The following is a 20,373-nucleotide window of genomic DNA, read 5'->3' on the forward strand; positions in this document are numbered from 1 at the left end:
TTAGAAACTAACCATGCTTCTTCTAGAGGATTCACCTCTACAAAAACATCTGGTAATATAAGTTATTTTGTTTGTTTTATTTATGCATATAGACAACGTACAAATCTTGGATGATTAATTGCATCAAAGTTTTACGATTCCTTGATTACCTGGTGATTTGCGTCAGTTGTTTCACAATTGTACCATATCACACTTAAGAAACAGTTTTCAGGCAGAAAACGCATCTATATTGCAAATGAGTAATGTATTTACATTTCCAAATAGTGCCTAACCATCTTTCAAAGAAATATAATTTATAATTTATACTGTAGTATGTGGTGACAAGGTTCGGTATTTACATTGGCAGTGCCCTGTTGATTTTAGGCATAGAGATTTTTATTTGGCGTGTTTAATGTCTGCATTTATTCTGATATTCAGCAACAGCTCCAATATTGCATTCAGTACAAACATAGAGGCATCACACAAGCTGAATGGACATCACTGCCTATTATTTTGAAATGAAAACCTAAATTTTAAAATGCATATATTCCAACAAAATTGGCAGGATCATTGAATAGAAAAGCCTTTTTGAACTTGGAAGCAAGTAAAAAACAGGTTCTGAGTTATCTTTCCCATATTTTAATTTTTTTAAATAAATGACAGATTGCTGTTCTTATAAATAGCTCCTTGATAAATTTGCAATCCATTGCCAATATTTTAACAAAATTCCATCTATTTTGGAAATTCTTATCTTGTTGCTATTGTAATGGCACTTAATCAAGCAGTCTTTTCTAAAAAGTAATGTTAGATTTCATTTTAAGTTAATACCAGATGGCAAAGGAGCAGAAACCGAATAAAGGCATATTCTATTAACTATACTATACCAAAAAGAGGATATGATTTCTGTATTTCTGGATTTTTGATAGCTAAATATGCCTACTTAATAGGCACTGATTAACTTACCGAGAACTGGAATGGAGGTTAGTTGCTTTCTACATTTTTAAAAGTTTGTTCATTTATTTGCTTTAACATACAAAGGAAAAATAATTAAAAGAAAAGCTAAAAAGGAAAGAAAAAGAGAAGGAAGGACATATTTTAACCCTACAAAGTCAAGTCATTTTTCTCTCTGGCTTTAAACCTTAATCACAAAAATTACTATGGGTCAGTTTTTGCATTATATGTAAGTAAATCATGTTATTTCTTTAACCCTATTCTTCCGAAATCTATATTGAGGAACTTATGGCTATGAAACAAAAATGAACAATATTTGTACAGGCTTATATGTCAAGTATTCCAGAGGTTGTATTCAGCAGGTTCTGACCACTTCTGGAGAACTGGTAGCGGAAATTTTGAGTAGTTCGGAGAACCGGCAAATCCCACCTTTGACTGGAGATTTTACAGTATCCTTCCCCTGCCACGCCCATCAAGTCACACCCACAGAACCGGTAGTAAAAAAAAATTGAATCCCACCACTGAAGTATTCCAAACATCATTATATATTTCCAGCATAACAAAATTAGTAGCAGACCCTTTAAAATGTTATCTAAGATGTCTAATATATCAGAAAAATATTCTGTTGAATTATTGTAACTTGGAGGCTCAAAAATATGTTTGGCGTGTAAGAGTGAAAAAAATAACAATTATTTGAACAAGTAATTATACTTGTTTTGTATTAAACTCCATGACTGTAGCATTTTTAATGTTTACCTATTAATCAAATTTTTATTGAAAAACATAAACCTTGTCATTAAAATGAGGAAGTAAGGATATTGTGAACTTTTTCCTAACTGGATTAAATACTTTTGTTTTGAGATAAAAAATGAGAGAGATGGGTGAAAGAGGGGAGGGAACTATCTTGCCTCATGAAATATATCTTAATAATACTATTGTGTGAATCAGAAATATTTTCATTTCCGGTAATTCTGTTTCTTTTGATTTTTTATTTGGTATGTTCCTGGTTTATAAAAAACTGGGACAAACATCTCTAACTTTCTCATGTCTATGTCTTCATTTATGTTATTATTCATGACCAGTTTCTTTCACATTTTATGTATCATTTTAAACTTAGAAATGTTGTAGTTTTTCCTCAACTTTCCAAGTGTTTTGAAAATCATAAGACAAATAAGAAACTCTTAGAGCTTTCTTTTTAGCTTCCCTTGAATTTTTATCTGTAGACTGGAGGCAAGAGTAGCGTAGCATAGAGTAGAGTAGAGTAGAGTAGAATAGAATAGAATAGAATAGAATAGAATAGAATAGAATAGAATATTCTTTATCAGCCAAGTATGACTGGACACACAAGGAATCTATATGGTACAGAAGTTCTCATTATACAAGCAAAATAACAAACTAATAATAATCATAATATTAAAGTAATAATAATCATAATAGTGATACCAATAAGAGAAGGCAGTAGAACAGAGAAGGATAAGAGTAATACAGGCTTACTTCATAAGAAAATATCCTTAGGCATAAGATTGTCATGCCCTTGTTAGAGTCCGACTCTGAGGGAAAGGAGGAACAGCTGACAGGGCGTGGAGGTGTGGCTCCGGAGGTTGTGGAGGAGTCTGGGGAAGGGCAGAGGCCGGCTAAGCAGTCAGAGGAGGACCCAGGCCCATCTCCTCTTCATCCTAGGACATGCAGGAAGGAACGGAGAAGGAAACAAGTTGGCTTACAAGAGAGGAAGCGGCCATGATCTTCCTCATTGGTTGCAGCTGGGGAGAATAGTACATAAGAGAGGCTGTTAAAATACAGCGTTGCCAGAAGCAAAGCATGTGTTACTTTGGGCTGAAGTTATCTTGATTGGCGTCCTTCCAACAGACTATGCCTTGTTATCTCCTTGAAGTTGGTAATTACTTAACCTGGTCCATTGTAGAAATCCCTTCATTGTAGTTTGTTTTAGTTTTTTATTTCACCACTGTCTGCTCATTAAGTTCAGACTGTATTGCTTTCTTTTGAAGACTATTTTTGAATAAGTTTTTATCTTCAACTGAGAATTATTGAACAGTTGGCCCAAGTTGGAGGCATTGAAGAACATTTATTTACGTTTTGGATTTTGTTACATTTGTCTTTTCACTCCAGGTCATCACAAATATAGTGCTGTGGGAATTAAGTGTTCAGCTGAATAAAGGCATAAAGAAAAAAAACTCTGTATTTAGTATTTTTGGCATGCAGTGCCCTATAGAGCCATCCTGTGGGGAGGAATTGAAACAGTTTATGTCCAGGATATGAAGGGTCTTTCTGGTTTGTGCAATATACAGATCCTCAATGGAAGACAGGCTGGTTGCAACTGGTTTTTTTCCCACCTACCATCCTAACTATCCACTGAACCTTGTACTGTCCTGTTGGGTTGCTGTCCCAAACCAGACAATTATAGAAGTACAAATGACAGACTGAACAATTCCACTGTAAACTTGCATCAACCAGGATTGATATCATTTGTGTTTTTATGTACGAAGCCCCAAGTGAAAAAGCTTTAAGTATTCTTTTTTTAATTAACTGAAATGCTTATATCAAATTTTGATCAGGTTACAAATTCAGGCTTTGTAAAATGCTAATAAAGTCCACCTGTGTGGAAAAACCAAGTATCTTACAGGCAAGGTTAGATAGAAATCCACTCCAATTTTGTTTACTAGTGGTACAGCAGCATTGTTTTCTACCTCGCTGTTGTGATTTCTGTTGCAATTGCCAGTTCTGTTAAAATGCAGCAACTCAAAATAATTAATGCTCCAGCTTTTTCCAAGAACCCTGTTGTGATTTGAGCCATCCACTGCTTGTCCTTGTTCTCATTACTGCAAGACGAGTTTTGCTCTCCTGCTGTGATGCTGCTTGATTTGCCCCCCAAAACGAGTAATGAATTACACAACGAGCAGATATGAGGAAGCTATTCTGAGTCATTCTGTTGATGTTTAACACTCTCTATGTGGGAGCAAATATTTTATTAGTACCAGAGGTGGCATTCAGCAGGTTCTGACCAGTTCTGGAGAACCAGTAGCGGAAATTTTGAGTGGTTTGGAGAACTGGCAAATCCCACCTCTGACTAGAGGTTTTACAGTATCCTTCCCTGCCACACCCACCAATCCGCACCCACAGAAGAAGTAGTAAAAAAATGTTCAATCCCACCACTGATTAGTACAGCGTATGAAAAAAATACCACGGATCCAGTAATCCAAAAAAACTGTCTTACAGGTATTGAAGCTCAGTTGCAGAGCTGATTCTAAAAGGGCAGGGAAGGATTTTTTTTTTCCTGAATTCTAGAGGATTCCAAGAATTTTCTAGATTTCTAGAGAATGGGACTGACTATGGAACTTTCATATTTCTGGAGCCACTTTGTTTTGGTAAGCCATTATTCAGGCACAGATGGATTAGAGCAGGGCTCTCCAACCTTGGCAACTTTAAGACTTGTGGACTTCAACTCCCAGAATTCCTCAGCCAGCTTTGATTCAAGTCCACAAGTCTTAAAGTTGCTAAGGTTGGAGACCCCTAGATTAGAGGTAGTCCTTGACTTACAACCATTAACTTAGAGACCATTCAAAGTTACAGTGACACTGAAAAGGGTGATTATGACTGGCCCTTGTTATTATAACTGCAATATCCTTGTGGCCACATGATCAAAATTTGGGAACTTGGCAACTTGCATGAATTTATGATGGTTGCAGGGTCACATGATCATCCTTTTCCACCTTCCCAGTCAGCTGATAAACAAGGTCAGTGGGGGGAGCCAGATTTACTTAAAAACCATGTGATTCACTTAACAATTGCAGTGATTCACTTAAGAATTAAAAAAAGGATTGTAAAATTGAGGGGGGGACTCATTTAACAGTCACTTTCCTTAGCAATGGAAATACTGGCCTCAGTTGTGGTTGCAAGTCAAGGACAAGATATCTCCAGTCTACAACACAGTCCTTTCAATAGTTCCAAGAAGTCTCCACACCCATTTGCCACTACTTTGGTGACCCCGAGGACACAGATAAACCTCCGGGGGGCCTCAGAAACTCTCTAAAAGGATGCAAATGACCAGGAGTGTCTACAAGGAGTATAAATCCTTCCATTCTCCACCACCCAGTCAGAGCTGAGGAAGCTTCTTAGATGACAAGTGAAAACGTCTTAAAACAAAAACAAAAAAATCCAGTTGCCTCCTGAAAAGGCACCTTTGGGACATCCATGACCTGGATGACTGAGAATCTCCATAGATAAGTCAAGGACTGCCTTGATTGATATCAGCCCTTCAAAGTTGACCAGTTCAGGAAGCAAACTCCATAAGAAAATGAAAACTATGTAACAGAATCCTCAAACCTAATTGGGTTTCCCTTCATTTCCTCTTATACCCCCAAAGAGTCAGAGAGAAGCCAGCTAGAGCAAATTCCTAATACTCCCCCTATTTCCTGAACTCAGAGCATGTTTTTTGCACACGCTGTGATCATCTCATTTGCTGAATATTTTCTCCAAGGTGTTCTCTCTAGTCCCTACAATTATGTCCCAGTTCTTGAATTTTTTTCCACTATGGGTAGAGTCATGTCAACTGAATGGAGCTGAGAATTTACTGGCCAGATGCCCTTCCTGATGCCTACACAGAGTTCACAGCAGATATTTTTTTCTTTCTGCCCTGATACAGAAACATCTGTTGCTGCCTAGGATAGAACTCTCAACCTTCCAAATAGGTGAGTGTTTTCACTTCCAGGCCACCATGCCACTAGATAGATAGATAGATAGATAGATAGATAGATAGATAGATAGATAGATAGATAGATAGATAGACAGACAGACAGACAGACAGACAGACAGACAGAAAGAAAGAAAGAAAGAAAGAAAGAAAGAAAGAAAGAAAGAAAGAGAGAGAGAGAAAGAAAGAAAGAAAGAAAGAAAGAAAGAAAGAAAGAAAGAAAGAAAGAATTCTTTATTGGCCAGGTGTGATTGGACACACAAGGAATTTGTCTTGGTGCAAATGCTCTCAGTATACATAAAAGAAAAGATATATTCATCAAGAGTCAAGACTCATAAGGTACAACACTTAATGATAGTCATATAGTACAATAAGCAATCAAATCATACTAGGAAACAGTCAATATAAATCATAAGGATACAAGCGACAAAGTTACAGTCCTACAATCACAAGTGAGAGGGGATGGGTCATAAGGAGTGATGAGAAGATTAATAGTAATAGTAGTGCAAACTTTGTAAATAGTTGGACAGTCTTGAGGGAATTATTTGTTTAGCAGAGTGATGGGTTTCGGAAAAATGTCCCAGTTCTTAAATATTTCAATCAAAGATGGAATCAATTGTTTATTCATTTAAGCAATGTTCAAACAGTGCTTAAACTCATTTTTATGAACCTCGGAAAAGAAGTGAGGATGGGCAATGAATCAGTGGTCAAAGTGGTAATTTCCCCCCACAGGACAGTGATGCGACAATCCACTTTGCTGCTTCATTTACCTTGACCAATGACTATTCAACTTTTGGGAGTCTGAACATTTTAAAGGTGGTGATGCATTTTGGAAATTAAAAGGACCTTGAAGCACAAAGATCTGGATATTGTGGAGCAAACAAAGATGCAAGAGACTTCATAAATTTCAACAGGAAATTTAAAAAAGATCTGAGCCCACCTTGATAAAATTCAATGTTTTTCTTAATTTTCTAAGACAATTTAAACTCAGACATAGAATTTCTCCTGTGGTCTGTTTCCCTAACACACTTAATTAAAGCCGTGGTAGTTTTAGCTGAGTAGAATTCAGAAACCAACAATGATCCATAGTTTCTCTAGTAGACAGCACAATACCAGAGACGCTAATAAAAGACTTGAGTTAGCTGCAGAACAAAGTTACAGTAACACGAAGGCATACTCTGGAGGAATGTTGTACAGTAATACCTAATGCATTTTGTTTGGTTTTGGTGTTTTGGGAGCCCAGTTTGTCTGAGTCAAGATAGGAACCTTAAAACTTGGGCTACCAGATATGGGCTGCAATGTCTGGGGTGGCCTCTAGGTGGGAGCACAGAGCAAGACTTTTGTGTATTTTTTCTTTTACCTCCACTTAGTGGCTTTCTAGATTTTAGCATCTACACAGTTAGCCTGGGAATATCACTAGCTTTCAGTGTAATACTCGTTCCCCAGCCAGCTGGGGACTTCTGGGAGTTTAAGTCCACATGTCTTGAATTTGCCAAAGTTGAGAAAAAATCTGCCCATTAAACAAAACACAGCAAAAGAGACATCTTTTATACACCATGGTTGAAAAAGAATCCAAACTAACAATAAAACTATAATGCAGTTGGAGGACCATTTGCTGTGGAAAGTAGACGATTACATTTTGGGTAGAATTGCACTGCTTTCAACTAGGGGTAAGAAAATCAACTTGAGAAAGATTGAGCATTAAGTTGAAGTGGAATTTCTCATGATGGATCTTCAGACTTATCTTTGAGATAAATCATAAGGATACAGGCAACAAAGTTACAATCATACAGTCACAGGTGGGAGGGGATGGATGATAAGGAGTGATGAGAAGAGTACTATTAACAGTAATAATAGTACAGACTTTGTAATAGTTGAACAGTATTGAGGGAATTATTTATTTAGAAGAGTGATGGCTTTCGGGGAAAAAACTGCCCTTGTGTCTAGTTGTTCTGGTGTGCAGTGCTCTATAGCGTCGTTTTGAGGGAAGGAGTTAAAACAGTTTATGTCCAGGATGTGAGGGGTCTGTAAATATTTTCACAACCCTCTTTTTGACTCATGCAGTATACAGGTCCTCAATTAAAGGCAGGTTGGTAGTAATTGTTTTTTCTGCAGTCCTAATTATCCTCTGAAGTCTTTGTCTGTCCTGGTGGGTTGCAGAACCAAACCAGATAGTTATAGAGGTGCAGATGACAGACTCAATAATTCCACTGTAGACAGGGGTGTGAAACTCATTTCCTTGAGGGCTGCATCAGGGTTGTTTTTGATCTGGAGGGGGGGGCGGCTGCAATGGCCTTGTGCAGCCCTCTGCTAGTGAAAATGGAGGTCGGGGGGCCCACACTTTCACTGACAGAGAGCTGCAGGAGGCCGTCACGGCTGAAAACGGGGCCCGGGGGAGGACTTTTGTTTTTGCTGGCAGAGGCACCATGAGCTGGTTCTTCACTGATTCCAGGGCAGCCCTCTGGGTCAGATTTAAACATCCTGCAGGCTAAATCCAGCCCACGGGCCTTGAGTTTGAGATACCTCGTCTAAGACCATATCCAATATGACTGATTTTTTTAAAAAATGTATATACAAAGTGTTTGGTAAACAGAGAGAGAGAGATAAAATCCCTGCAGATTTTACTCTGCTAGTTGTTGCCAACTGTAAGAGGCCTTTCTCATCTCCATTTCAAGGCCAGTACTCTCCGAAGACATTTCCACGGTCATGTGGTTAGCATGACATCACACAGTGCTGTTATCTCCCCACCGAAATGGTACATATTTATCTAGTCCCATTTGCATGCTTTCGAGCTGCTAGGTTGGCAGAAGCTGGGATAAGGAGGGGAACTCACCCCGTCACGTGGTGCTCAGGTCTCGAACCTAGGCTGATGGCTTTCCAGCTGACAAGCCCAGAGACCTAAGCACTGAGCCACTGCACCACCCACAAAGTGTCTGGGGTTAGATAAACGTATTAGGGATTAAGGTAGACAAGCAAGATACAACTTTTTTTTGTTCATGGGCTTGTTCGAAGCATCTGATCTGTTCCCTACATTTCTATAGAATTAATAGATAATCTCAAAATCTTTTTCTTGAAATAATGAATTGGGTGAAGAAATCTGAAGGTTTTTAATATTTTTAATGAGAAATAATCCATTGTGTTTTCTTGTCTTCTCATAGACCCTCACCCCCATAAACTGTAAATCTATCTTTTAGGATTAATATATGGCTGTGTCATAACAAGGAAGAACTCACGCTCCAAGTAGCACAAGAAATTAGTGAATTCTCCAGAGTGATAGTTACATTTATTTCTTTCGGATTGTCTGTCGCATTTTCTAGTATGACAACTCCGGGAGGACCCATTGCTTTCCCAAGCATACTTTTTCTCATTAGTAGACCAAAAGGTTGCCAATTACATATTCAGAGGGAAGCCAGGGGTCTTGGAGAATAGATTCTGCTGTCATCTTTATCCATATACAGGTATTCCTTGACCTACAACCATTCTTTTAATGAGAATTCACAATTACAACAGCACTGAAACATTGACTTATGACCAGTCCTTGTATCTATCACCATCACAGTATCCCTGTGGTCACATTCATCAAATTTAGGGCATTTTGGCAACCAGCATGCATTTACAATGGTTACAGGTCATGTGATCACCATTTGTGACCTTCCTTGAGTCAACCACATTCTTGGCTCCAATATATAAAATTCCAATGGTCATAGGAAATATTTATTGATTACATGTCCATTCAAACTTTTTCCCAAGATCCTAATTTTATTCCCAAATTCTAATCTTACCACAGCCTTGAGAGGAAGGTTGAACCAAGGGAAAATGAATTTTCATAGCCAAGGAGGACTTAAACTTGTTTTCCTCAAACTGTCTTCCATCACCTTAACCATTGTACTATACTGTCTATCTCTATCTAGTGATGTGGAGCCACAGAAACATGTGACATCTGTTCCTCTATGTCAACGAAGGCTCAATCATCCAGGCCAAAACTATCTAAAAAGTGTTAAATCATGGCAACTGGACCAAGGGTTGTTAATCTGAGATGTTTTGTTTGTCATCCAAATAACTTCATCAGTCAAAAAAAAAATAGTTAGCACATGTGAGTTAGTACATTCAAATGGCTTTCTGATTCTCTGCCTAACTAATTTTTTTATTTTGACTGATATTACTTGGATGAGTAACAAAACATCTCAGATTAACAAAGGTCCAGTTGCCATGATTTAACCCTTTTAGATAGTTTCGGCATATTGAAGTACATTTTGGAGAGAAACCCCTGCATTTGGTGAGGAATTCCAGTGACTGGCTCTCTGCCTAATTTTTTATTTTGATGAATTAAGTTACTTGGATGAGTAATGAAATATCTCAGGTTAACAAGCTTTGGTCCAGTTGCCATGATTTAACCTTTTTAGATAGATATGATCTATATCTTTACTATTTATGCCCTACTATGACCTTTCTTAATTTGGGAAACATATATTGTCTCGTGCATAAGTGCACTATTGTGCCTACTGTCCCTGTCCTATTGTCCCCAATTATTAGTTTCTATTTCTTGTATTTAAACTTACGTTTATTCTTGTTTCTGTTATATTGTAAACTTTTGACAAATATATTATTGTTGTTGTTATTATTATTATTATTATTTCTCCCCCGCTAAACAACTCTAACCTGTTTCCAGCTCTGTCTTCCTGATTTCCTATTTCAGCTTTGAAGGATACTTTTCCCCAGAGTCCTCTGTTTTAATGTGTGTTTTTTGAAAAAGAGCAATAAAAGGCCATCCATAACCTGTCACTTCCCTTGACTCCTTTAACTTAAAAAAAAAAAATCTGCAAGAGTCAACAAATCACTTTGAATGACTCCTGCCCTTAAACGATTTTCCAGTTTGAGGGAATAAAGAAAGCTTCTTTCCGAAGTTGTCCTCTGACCTGAGAAAACTGCTAAGTCCAAAGAGGGGGGCCGGCAACATTTACTGCCATTGAAGTAAAAGGAAAGGCCAGTCTTCAAAAGTGAGCAAAAGGCCAGGTATTTTAGCTTTTCATAAAAGCAAGGATGTTTAATTTTAATTCACAACTTGTATTTGTTCACCACCTTTTCTATGGAAGTTTTCTCTAATTGGGTAGAGATGGCTGCCCTAAAAATAAAAGAATTCTCATTCATTCCTCCTCATTTCCTAGCAAAAAGCATTCCTATTTTTGAAAAATGTTGATATTCAGGGGGGGGGGGAAAAGATGCATGCATATCTCACTGCAGGATTCCTACATGATATCCCTGAGGGGAAAAGCTCATAAATGTGCAAGTGCGCATAATGTATGTGCAAGCAATCCCTTAAAAGATGCATAGACCCCTTTGGCTGACCTTGGGTAAGATAGCCATGCCTCAAAACAGTAATGTTGTTAATTTTACTTTTTGATCATTGTTTCCACCCACCCTTTCTTTCATGTTGAAAGAGAAACCCAGCAATAGTTTATAGTTTAAAGCCCCTTTCCGAAATAAACGCAGGTTGTCACAAAAGCAAGCCCCAGATCATTAAATATTTTTTTAAAAAACAGATTTAAACATTATTAACTGTCTTTATCGTAATACAGTCTAAAATAGTAAGATGGCAAAATGTTTCCATAATTATATAATTAGGGACCTGTGTTTTATCTACAAATTGCTCTAGCTCACTAATGAAAAGGCAATAATAGGAAATTGGCACTGATTTTTTTCCCCTTATCCCAAAAAATTATGACTACCAAATGCCATTTGGGGATTAAGCCTGAGATCTATGCTTGTTTATTTCTTTAGCAATATGTATCGTATCTTTATTTCAAATTATGTCTACTGTTTGCAAACTGGTGGGGGAGAATTGTTAATCCTAAAAGATAAATCATTTAAATGTAAGCTTTTCTCCCACGATTATTTCTTTCCTTTAGCCTAGTTTACAATTCTGGGATTATTATCTAGTCACCCATTCATGGAATTTATCAAGTTCCTTTTGTTTAATACATACTACCCTGTTTCTCCAACAATACGGCCTCCCCCAATAGGAAGTCCCAGCATGTTGTAGAGGCATGAAATGAAATTAAGCCCCTCCCCCCAAATTAAGGCCTATATTAAAACATGTGAAATGGGGGGGAATGGTGGGGGGGGGGCTTGCCGTTAGGAAGTACTTTTGTTGCACACCCGGATACGGTGCTGCCTGAGTTGACCCCGATACGAAGTGCCCAACCAACACCGAGGTCAACATCCAAGCTGTCACCGCCCGCCCGCCCACCCAAAGATGCAAGGGGGGGAATTAAGTCACCCTCGAAAAGACGACCTAGCCATTTTTGGGGGGCTCAAAAAAAAAAAAAGACCCGGCCTTATTATATGAGAAACATGGTAGCTTAATTTAGATCATTTCTTTGGTGTAAAAAAATCCTCAGAAAGGATAGTAACAAGTAGGATTTTTAGAACAGATTGTCTATACCACACTGATAAAGCCGGACAAAAGAATTTACATATAGATGTTTATTAAGTGGGAAAAAATTAGCTTTTCCGATAAGCAGGTTTTTCATTGGAGGCAACGTGGGTACACTGGAGACCTTGACATTCTGAAAGGAGATAAATCTATTAGAGTATAAGAATAAAAACTCATCATTAAGAACAAATTTGGTCTCTGCAGATGTGGCATCTATGGTATGGAAGTTTTTCCTTTTTTTTCCCCACTTGGATGTTTGCCATGTTCTAAATAATACTATTTTACTATTTTGTTGCCATGTTTCAGTTAAAATGTATCTTTTAGAAGTCTTGTTGAGATTTTGCTGTAAGTTATTTTTAATTCCAGGCAGTCTCCTCCCTTCCAGATCCTGCCCTTTTATTCTTTTTCTCTCCTTTCCTGCTTTCAAAAGCTTTTAAATATCCAGAAATCTTTATTATGCCTTTGACATTTGATTTTCAGCTTAAATGCCTATTAATGTCAAAGTGGATTTTTTTTTCCAATTTCTTGCTTAAGTCTCTTAGCTGTCAGTATAGGGAAAAGAAGAGGAGAAAAAAAACCAAATCCTTTCCCTTTTCTCTCTCCTTCGCTGCTTGAAAATCTTCTTTGGGAACAGTGTTATTTTATTTTTTTATAGTTTAAATTCCAGTGTACCTTATTTGTTGCTTTTGCTGTTTGACCCGGTCAACCAGAACTTTCTGTTCTTATCTTCCTCCTGCACATTCTTTTCCGGTTGAGTTCTTCTTTGGGGTGGCCATTTCTGACCACCGCTACAACCGCCTTCGGGAAAGGGAGTAATGGCCAGCTGAGGAGGAGAGATGAGGCTCTCCTCAACCCTGCAGGCAGTCTCCCCCTTCTTCACCACCTCTACGGGGTGGCTTACCCCCAAAACAGCCAGCTTGGGGTGCTCCAGTGGTGAGCATGGGTCAAAACCATGCAGAGTCGCGGTTTCATTCTGTCACCGAAGAAGCTCAAACCGGAAGCCACATCAAAACAATTTCAATAACTTATCACTTTTTCTAACATTCCAACCAAAAATATCTAAATGTCTTATGGAGATCCTCAGTTCTCCAGGTCATAGTTGTCGCAAAGGTGCATTTTCAAAAGGCAACTGTACTGAAGAAGCTTCTGGATGAGAAGCGAAATATCTTCAAGGAAAAACAAAGAAAGTCCAGGTGCCTCTTGAAAAGACACTTTTGGTTCAAAGAAAGATCTCTTCATTGCATATCTTATCTCTTATCTATACACAAACTATAAAGCCTTGTCATTCAATCTTAACCAGCAAAACTCCATTAAGAGCTACCAGAAATAACAACATGTATATATTCATTTTAATGAAATAAATCGATTTCATACTGCTTTACTTTTAATACAGTAGCTTATTTTCTTTAAAAACACAACAAAAAATTTCTTTGCCCCGTATTTTATCTCTTATGTATAAACGAATATTTAAAGCCTCATCATTTAAACTTAGTCAATACACATTCGTTTAGAGCTACCAGAAACAAGAACAAATTAAAAACCTTCATCTTTAATCTCTTGAAAGAATGTCCCACAAGTTAATTTTATTGAAGACTCCCAGCTGCAGCTTGAACAAAGTTGACTGCCCTTCAGTTCCCAGTGCTCCAGACCTGTGTTGTTGTTGTTGTTGGAACACAAGTCATGTTCCACTCTTTGTGATTCCCATGGACCATAGCACACCAGGCCCCCTGGTCCTTCACTATCTTCCAGGGTTTGCCCAAATCTCATCTCATCCTCTGTAATTTCCTTTTGCTTTTGCCTTCAATCTTTCCCAACAATCTTTCCCAACATACATAATAATACAAACCCGTAGGAGACTGCTATTTTATGGGGGGTTTTTTCCAAGGGAGCAACTGTTTTGAGCATTTCTGGGTGATCCCAGCTTCCCTCCTTTATCTGGGGAGAAGTTTTGAGGTGTCAATCCATCTGTTGGCACCTTGTTCTGTGACAGTCATCAACTCTGCCAAAAGCAAAGCTGTTTTAATCCACCATTGCTTCCCCAGAAGTCCAGTTTATAACCACCTTATCCATGGATGGGTGCACTTGCCCTAACTCTGTACAGATGCAAATTTAAAACCAGCCCTTTAATATATTTGGGGAGACAAAGGTGAATCCTAGGTCTGAATAACTGACTGGCAGTGATATACCCTGATCAGTAGTAGGATTCAAAAAAATTTTACTACTGGTTCTGTGGCCGCGGCTTGGTGGGCGTAGCTTGGTGGGCATGCAGAGGAAGGTTACTGCAAAATCCCCATTCCCTCCCCACCCCACTAACCTGCTTTCCAGCTCCATTCTCCTGGGCAGGGCAACAAAAGAAGACCTAGCCAATCAGCTGGGACTCGGGAGGCAGAGAATAGATGGGAGCGGGGCCAGTCAGAGGTGGGATTTGCCGGTTCCCCAAACTACTCAGAATTTCCGCTACTATAAAAATATCGCTAGTTTTGTCGCTGTATTACATTCCTCAGATGCATTTCAAATTAATGTTTTGAATATACTGAATATATATATTTTGATTGTTAGTAACATTAACCAATTTTCTTTCTTTTAAAAGAAACATTGATAGATGAATTGCATTTCAACATTCGGTTTCTTCTTCCTATAGATGTTCCTGTTGAGAAACTTGCTTCCATGGAATCTCTGCAGTGTGTGAACTTAAAATCCAACCCACTGAATGAGGAGGTTCGGGTAATTGCCAAGCCACTAATCAAGTTTGACCTTCTGACATCTCCAACTGTTCCACAAATTTGAAGCCACGTCTGACCTGGATTTGCAGTGAAAGAGGAAAAGGAAATGCCACGTTTGCTGAGCTAAACCACTCCTAAGCTGCATCGCTCTGCATGGGTTAGGTTTATGAGCTTCCAGAGTTGCAAAAAGTGTGATTTTTTTTTTTTTGGCAAAGTGATGGCGGTTGCAGCCAGAACTATTATGTGCTAAACCGTGGATCCGTAGAAAATAGGTGACTAGAGAGGACACTTTTCATTGAATGATGAAAAGGAGAGAAGGGAAGACAGTGCCTTTCTAGGCCGTAACCACAGAGAAAGAGGAAGGGCAAAAGTGACCAACCGTGTGCCTAGGAAATGTTTAGATGGCGTGGATGTGTATAGCTGAGAAAAGAGGAAATCAATCTGTGATTGGAAAATTGCTTGCAAGTTCATGAAAAAAGAGCAGTTTTCAACTTGGGTGAATTTAGATTCCATTCTTTCATGTTTTATCTTCTCCGCTTATATGCAAGGAAAACCAGGGAGCATTTGTTTCTTTACTTACAGTGTTTACAGAGGACAATTAAATACATCAAGGATAAATATACATCTAGATCCAGAGACACTCTAAAAGATCAATGTGGTCTCAAGAGTACAAAATATAACCTATTAGCTGTCAGGTGCAAAAGACTAGGATGATACATTAAGTTGCAACATAGAAAATTTATTCAAGCCTACACACAAGAATCTAGTCAACTAAAGTTCAGTACTTAATTGGCGATAAGTGTCAGCAGAATTTAAGAGGAGTTAGACTTGGACTGTTTCTGGGAATATAACAACTCTAAGCTGATGCCAAATTTAACTCCACCCACCAGTTCCATCCGCTCTTCACCTACATAAACTAAGCTATTCGGTAAAGATATGGATGTAAATCTAATTCTAGTTCAAAACTATTATTATCTACCTGGAAGTAAATTCTTCTGATAATTTTTGTGCTGTATGAAACAATATTTAAATTTGTTACAGTTATTTGATTTACATTGGTTTGTGCTTCCAGTAGCCTGTGACATCATTTGTGGATTTTGCGCCCTTTATTTATGAAGCATCTTTAGCTGTGTCTTTCTTGAAATGCTCTGTTGTTCCTTAATCACCCTGAAGAAAGAAGCCTGGGATTGCTTTTGTTGTCCTCAATTATGGAGTTTTCCATTTCATCCCTTGTTACCGCACAACTTGAATTGACAGCTTGTTATAGTGCCGTTTTTGCAGAAGCTTCTTTAGACACACAGTCCTGGAAGACACACTCGCCAAATGCCACTTTCAAGATAAAACTAGTGGAAATTTCTAAACAATAAAGATTCTTGGGAATTGCAGAATATTTCTGCACGCAGATGGATAGGTAAAGCGCTAGGATCAGATCATACACATTCTGCCTTTAGATCAGGGGTGGGCAAACTACGGCCCGGGGGCCACATCCGGCCTGTTGGTCTTTTTAATCCGGCCCGCCGAAGATTGGTACAGAATTAAGGTTTGATGTGAATGATTGAATGATTGCATTCATTTGATTTTGACTTGTAATGACAGGCATTTTGACACCAGGTGGTGGCCCGTCTGTCAAATTTTAAAAGTCAATGAGGCCCCCGAGCCAAAAAGTTTGCCCACCCCTGCTTTAGATGAAGACGGTATGAAATGTATTTTTCTGATCCAAAGAATGGTTGCTGGATATTCCTATGAAGAAAACTAAAGGAGGCACCTCCACAGTTTGACTAGTTAATCCCAGTCTTCAAAAACCAAGTAAACCTATAAAGGAGAATATTTGTAGCTCAGGGTTGAAATGAGGGGTGCTTGGTGGTCTCTGAACCTGGTTGTTATCTTGCAGATGTTTCATTACCCAAACTACTACATGGCATCATCAATGCTAATCACTAGCACTGATCGTGTTACCTAGTTAGGGTAATGAATGAAATGTCTGCAAGAAAACAACCAGGCTCAGAACTGAAGAAGCTTCTTGGGTGAGAAGCGAAGTGTCTTCAAGGAAAAATAAAGGAAGCCCAGTTGCCTCTTGAAAAGCACCTTTGGGACACCCATGACCTGGATCAGAGGTCTCTAAACTTGGGCAAGTTTAAGACTTGTGGACTTCAACTCCCAGAATTCCTTAATGAATTCTGGGAGTTGAAGTCCACAAGTCTTAAACTTGCCAAGTTTGGGGACCCCTGACCTGGAAGACTGAGTGTGATAATAATAATAATAAAAAAAAACAACAACTGAAATCTGGAGACATGTGAACAATATATAACAGCTTTATTAAGCTTTAGCAAAAGGGAATTCTGCTCATTCTGTGGTTCCCAGGAAGGCTGGGGTTTATATACAGATTCGAATATACAGTCTCTGCCCCTTTCCTGGATTCACAATCTATCCAAGCTACATATCTCCCTATGCCACACCCTTATTATTGTAGCATACCACCTGTTTCCTTGTCCTTGGAAACTACTCTCGTTCTCATGGCTTCTTCTTCCTGTTATGGTCCTGTTATGGTCATCTAAGCACAATGGATCATTAACAGATTTCCGTTGGGTCAGAAGGACCCAGCATCTCTCACATTTATCTATAAGCCAAGATTACAAACACCTATTCCAGCCAAGAACCTAACATTTTATTTTTAAAACATAACAAGTTACAAAACAGTACATGTTTATTAGATATAGTTATATAACTGTCCAATAATCATTTCATAGTTCAAATATTGGATAAGTATGGCTTCCCTTCTGTTTTTCATTTTCTCAGGTATAACAATATATAATTTCCACATATAACACTGAGAATCTTCATAGATAACCAGGTTCAGAGAGCACCAAGGACCCCTCACCTCTTTAACTGCCTAGTTGCAACTGGGCTGCTTAATTACTGTAATCCAGGAAGGGATTTTGATCCAAGTTCTGCACTTCCTGGGAAGACTGTTAGATAATACTTATTTTGTGTCTCCCACATAAACACGTTTGCCTAGAGATAGACAGCGGATGAAATGTCATCCCATTTCACTGGTCAGTTACCTTATGTGCTGTCCTGTTCAGGCCTTAGCGTGAATGCATGAATATGTGACATGGGAACAGGCCAACTACCCACTTCCAAACCAGAAGACATTTAAGCAAATGTGATAGAGTAATTGGCTTCCTTTGATAAAGTTCTATATCTCTGTGGCTTCTTCCTTACTCCCATTTTAATCAATTGAGTCTGTTGAAAGACTCCTTGTTCTTTGAGATAGTGGCTACTAATGGGCTCTTCTTTCCTTGACTGTTCCCAGCAGGTTAAACGATTTGCACCCTGAATGGAATCTTGCTAAATTTAGCAGGGAGATTAAAAGGGCACGAAATGACTGGTGAGATATAATTTCAACATTTGAATTTAACAAAATTCAGAAGATGGGTTTTATACGGTAGATATGAACAGTAACGTCAGTTCGCTATTATTCTTCATCAGAAATGAGTTTATTCCCATTTGAGAAAACAAAAGGACTGGAACTTTGCAGGTGATACAATCACTTTTATAATTTGCTGATCCCTTGTAGACCTGTGAATGAAGTGTTACTGTGTTGTGTATTTAAATGGAAACCTATATTTAATCTTTGCCCCTGGAACAACCTGGCACCCATAGGAATATTTAGTAAAAGTAAAACGTGGGTTTATTTGCTGCCTTATTTTTAAAAAACTAAAAAAAACTGCATGAAATTCTCATTTTAAATAGCTACAGCATAGTAAAACTAGTTGTAGTTTATTGGGAGAGACATTCTGGAGAAATGTGCCTTCCCTGCCTGCTCCCCCGACCCCCCCTTCTTCTTTTTTTCTTTTCAGAGTGTAATTGTCAAGATTCTGTATTTTGACAATAAAGAACCTGAGTTTGGGAAATCAAGTGGCTTCTCCGAGTGATTTTGTGCAGATACTGAAATACCAGATTCATAGATGAAAATCCAGGAAGATTTCTCAACCATACTGTCTAACTCTAAAATCTATCCACAAGGAGAAACGTAGAATCCCCACACAATAACCTCCCCAAAAATTTTGCCTCAGTCCAGTAAGATTGTTCAGAAGCATACTATAGTCAATAACAGAAGTGGGCAGCTATGGCTGTTTTAAAACCTGTGGATCTCAACTGGCTCAGGAATTCTGGGAGTTGAAGTCGTCAGGTCATAAAGGGGCCATAGTTGTCCACCCCTGGTCAGTAATACAAGAGCAGTCGAGGTCCAACAGAATCATTCTATAAATCTTACTTCCAGCAAAAACCTTGTAGTGGCTAAGAAGGAGACTGCCATCCCAAAGTTGGAGCCAGAGTAAACCGGATCCAGATGAAATGTTCTACTTAGGCAGTCATGAAGTTGGATCAGCAAGATACACTCTAGGATAGAGGGGTCAAAATCAAGGACCACGGGCCCACAAAGGGTGCCCTGGAAACAAAACTGAGTGGCCCTCCCGAGCTCCGTTTTTGCTGGCAGATGGTTTCAGAAGGCTGTCCCAAGACATGGGAACCATTTTCACTGGCAGAGTGCTTGAGCCGCCATAGGTGTCCCGGACACGAGTGACGTCAAGCTGGCCACACCCACGGTGCCCCCCCCCCCCGAGGACAAACGCAACCAGGGGTGGGATTCTACTGGTTCGGACCAATTTGGGCAAACCGGATGTTAAAGTTACATCTGGTTCGCCGAACCAGTATTTCAATCTAAACTAGATATTCACTTTCTTTAAGAATTTTGGAATAAAAAGTTGGATTAGTACAATTCACTTGTTAAGGGTTTTACAGGTTAAGTATTTCTCCTGTGAATTTAAGATGATTTTAATTCAAGGAAAGATCTACTTCCAAGCTTATTAGACGCCACACAGAATGAATGCTAAAAGGGATTAGTTGTTGACTTCAGTATGCTGGAATTGTAAAAAAATTGAAGCAAACTTACATCCATTAATTTGCTAATATGGTTTAAGCATGTGAGTATGAATTTTGAATGTATCCTTATATTAAAAAATTTGAATTCACTGCACATGAGGTGTAGCCAAAAGAAAAAAAGATTATTATTTTACCACAGAAAGATGCCACTAGTTTAGATTTGCAATCTTATACTGCTGTGTGTTTGCTCTGTTAATGAGCTGACTTGTATCCCTGACATGGAACCATTTACCAATGTTACTCTCTGTGGCTACTGTTCTGTTTAAAATCATTATTAATTACTGAGAGTGCTACAGGATCGACAGTTTCTTTCCTCTACCATCAGTGGTAGGATTCAATTTCTTTTACTACCAGTTCTGCGGGGGTGGCTTGGTGGGCGTAGTAAGGGAAGGATAATTTAAAATCACCAGTCAGTGGTGGTATTTTTCAGTTCTCTGAACTACTCAAAATTTCCACTACCAGTTCTTCAGAACCTGCTGAATACCACCTCTGTCTACCATCTGTGGTCCCTTTATAACTTGTGGACTTGAACTCCCAAAATTCCTGAGTGTTGTGGTTAGCCAGCAGCAGGTGCAGATGGCTGAGGAGAGCGATGACTCTGATGAGGGGCCAGGACCATCAGGGAATGGACTGCT

The 20,373-nt window shown here is 38.7% G+C and overlaps 1 protein-coding gene across 4 annotated transcripts in view; it reads left to right on the plus strand.

Annotated features, from left to right (window-relative positions):
- Positions 1-18,712, plus strand: part of LRRC20 (leucine rich repeat containing 20) — a 77,558-nt gene extending 58,846 nt beyond the window's left edge. For all 4 annotated transcript variants that reach the window (XM_087932335.1, XM_087932332.1, XM_087932334.1 and 1 more), the window contains exon 5: positions 14,713-18,712. In XM_087932335.1, coding sequence (XP_087788461.1) covers positions 14,713-14,858 — 146 coding nt within the window. In that variant the 3' untranslated portion in view covers positions 14,859-18,712. The remainder of the gene's footprint in view (positions 1-14,712) is intronic.
- Positions 18,713-20,373: the final 1,661 nt, after the last annotated feature.

The sequence above is a fragment of the Pseudonaja textilis genome, chromosome 4, assembly GCF_049901715.1.
Source record: "Pseudonaja textilis isolate UNSWEBS1 chromosome 4, rPseTex1.2, whole genome shotgun sequence".
Classification (NCBI taxonomy): domain Eukaryota; kingdom Metazoa; phylum Chordata; class Lepidosauria; order Squamata; family Elapidae; genus Pseudonaja; species Pseudonaja textilis.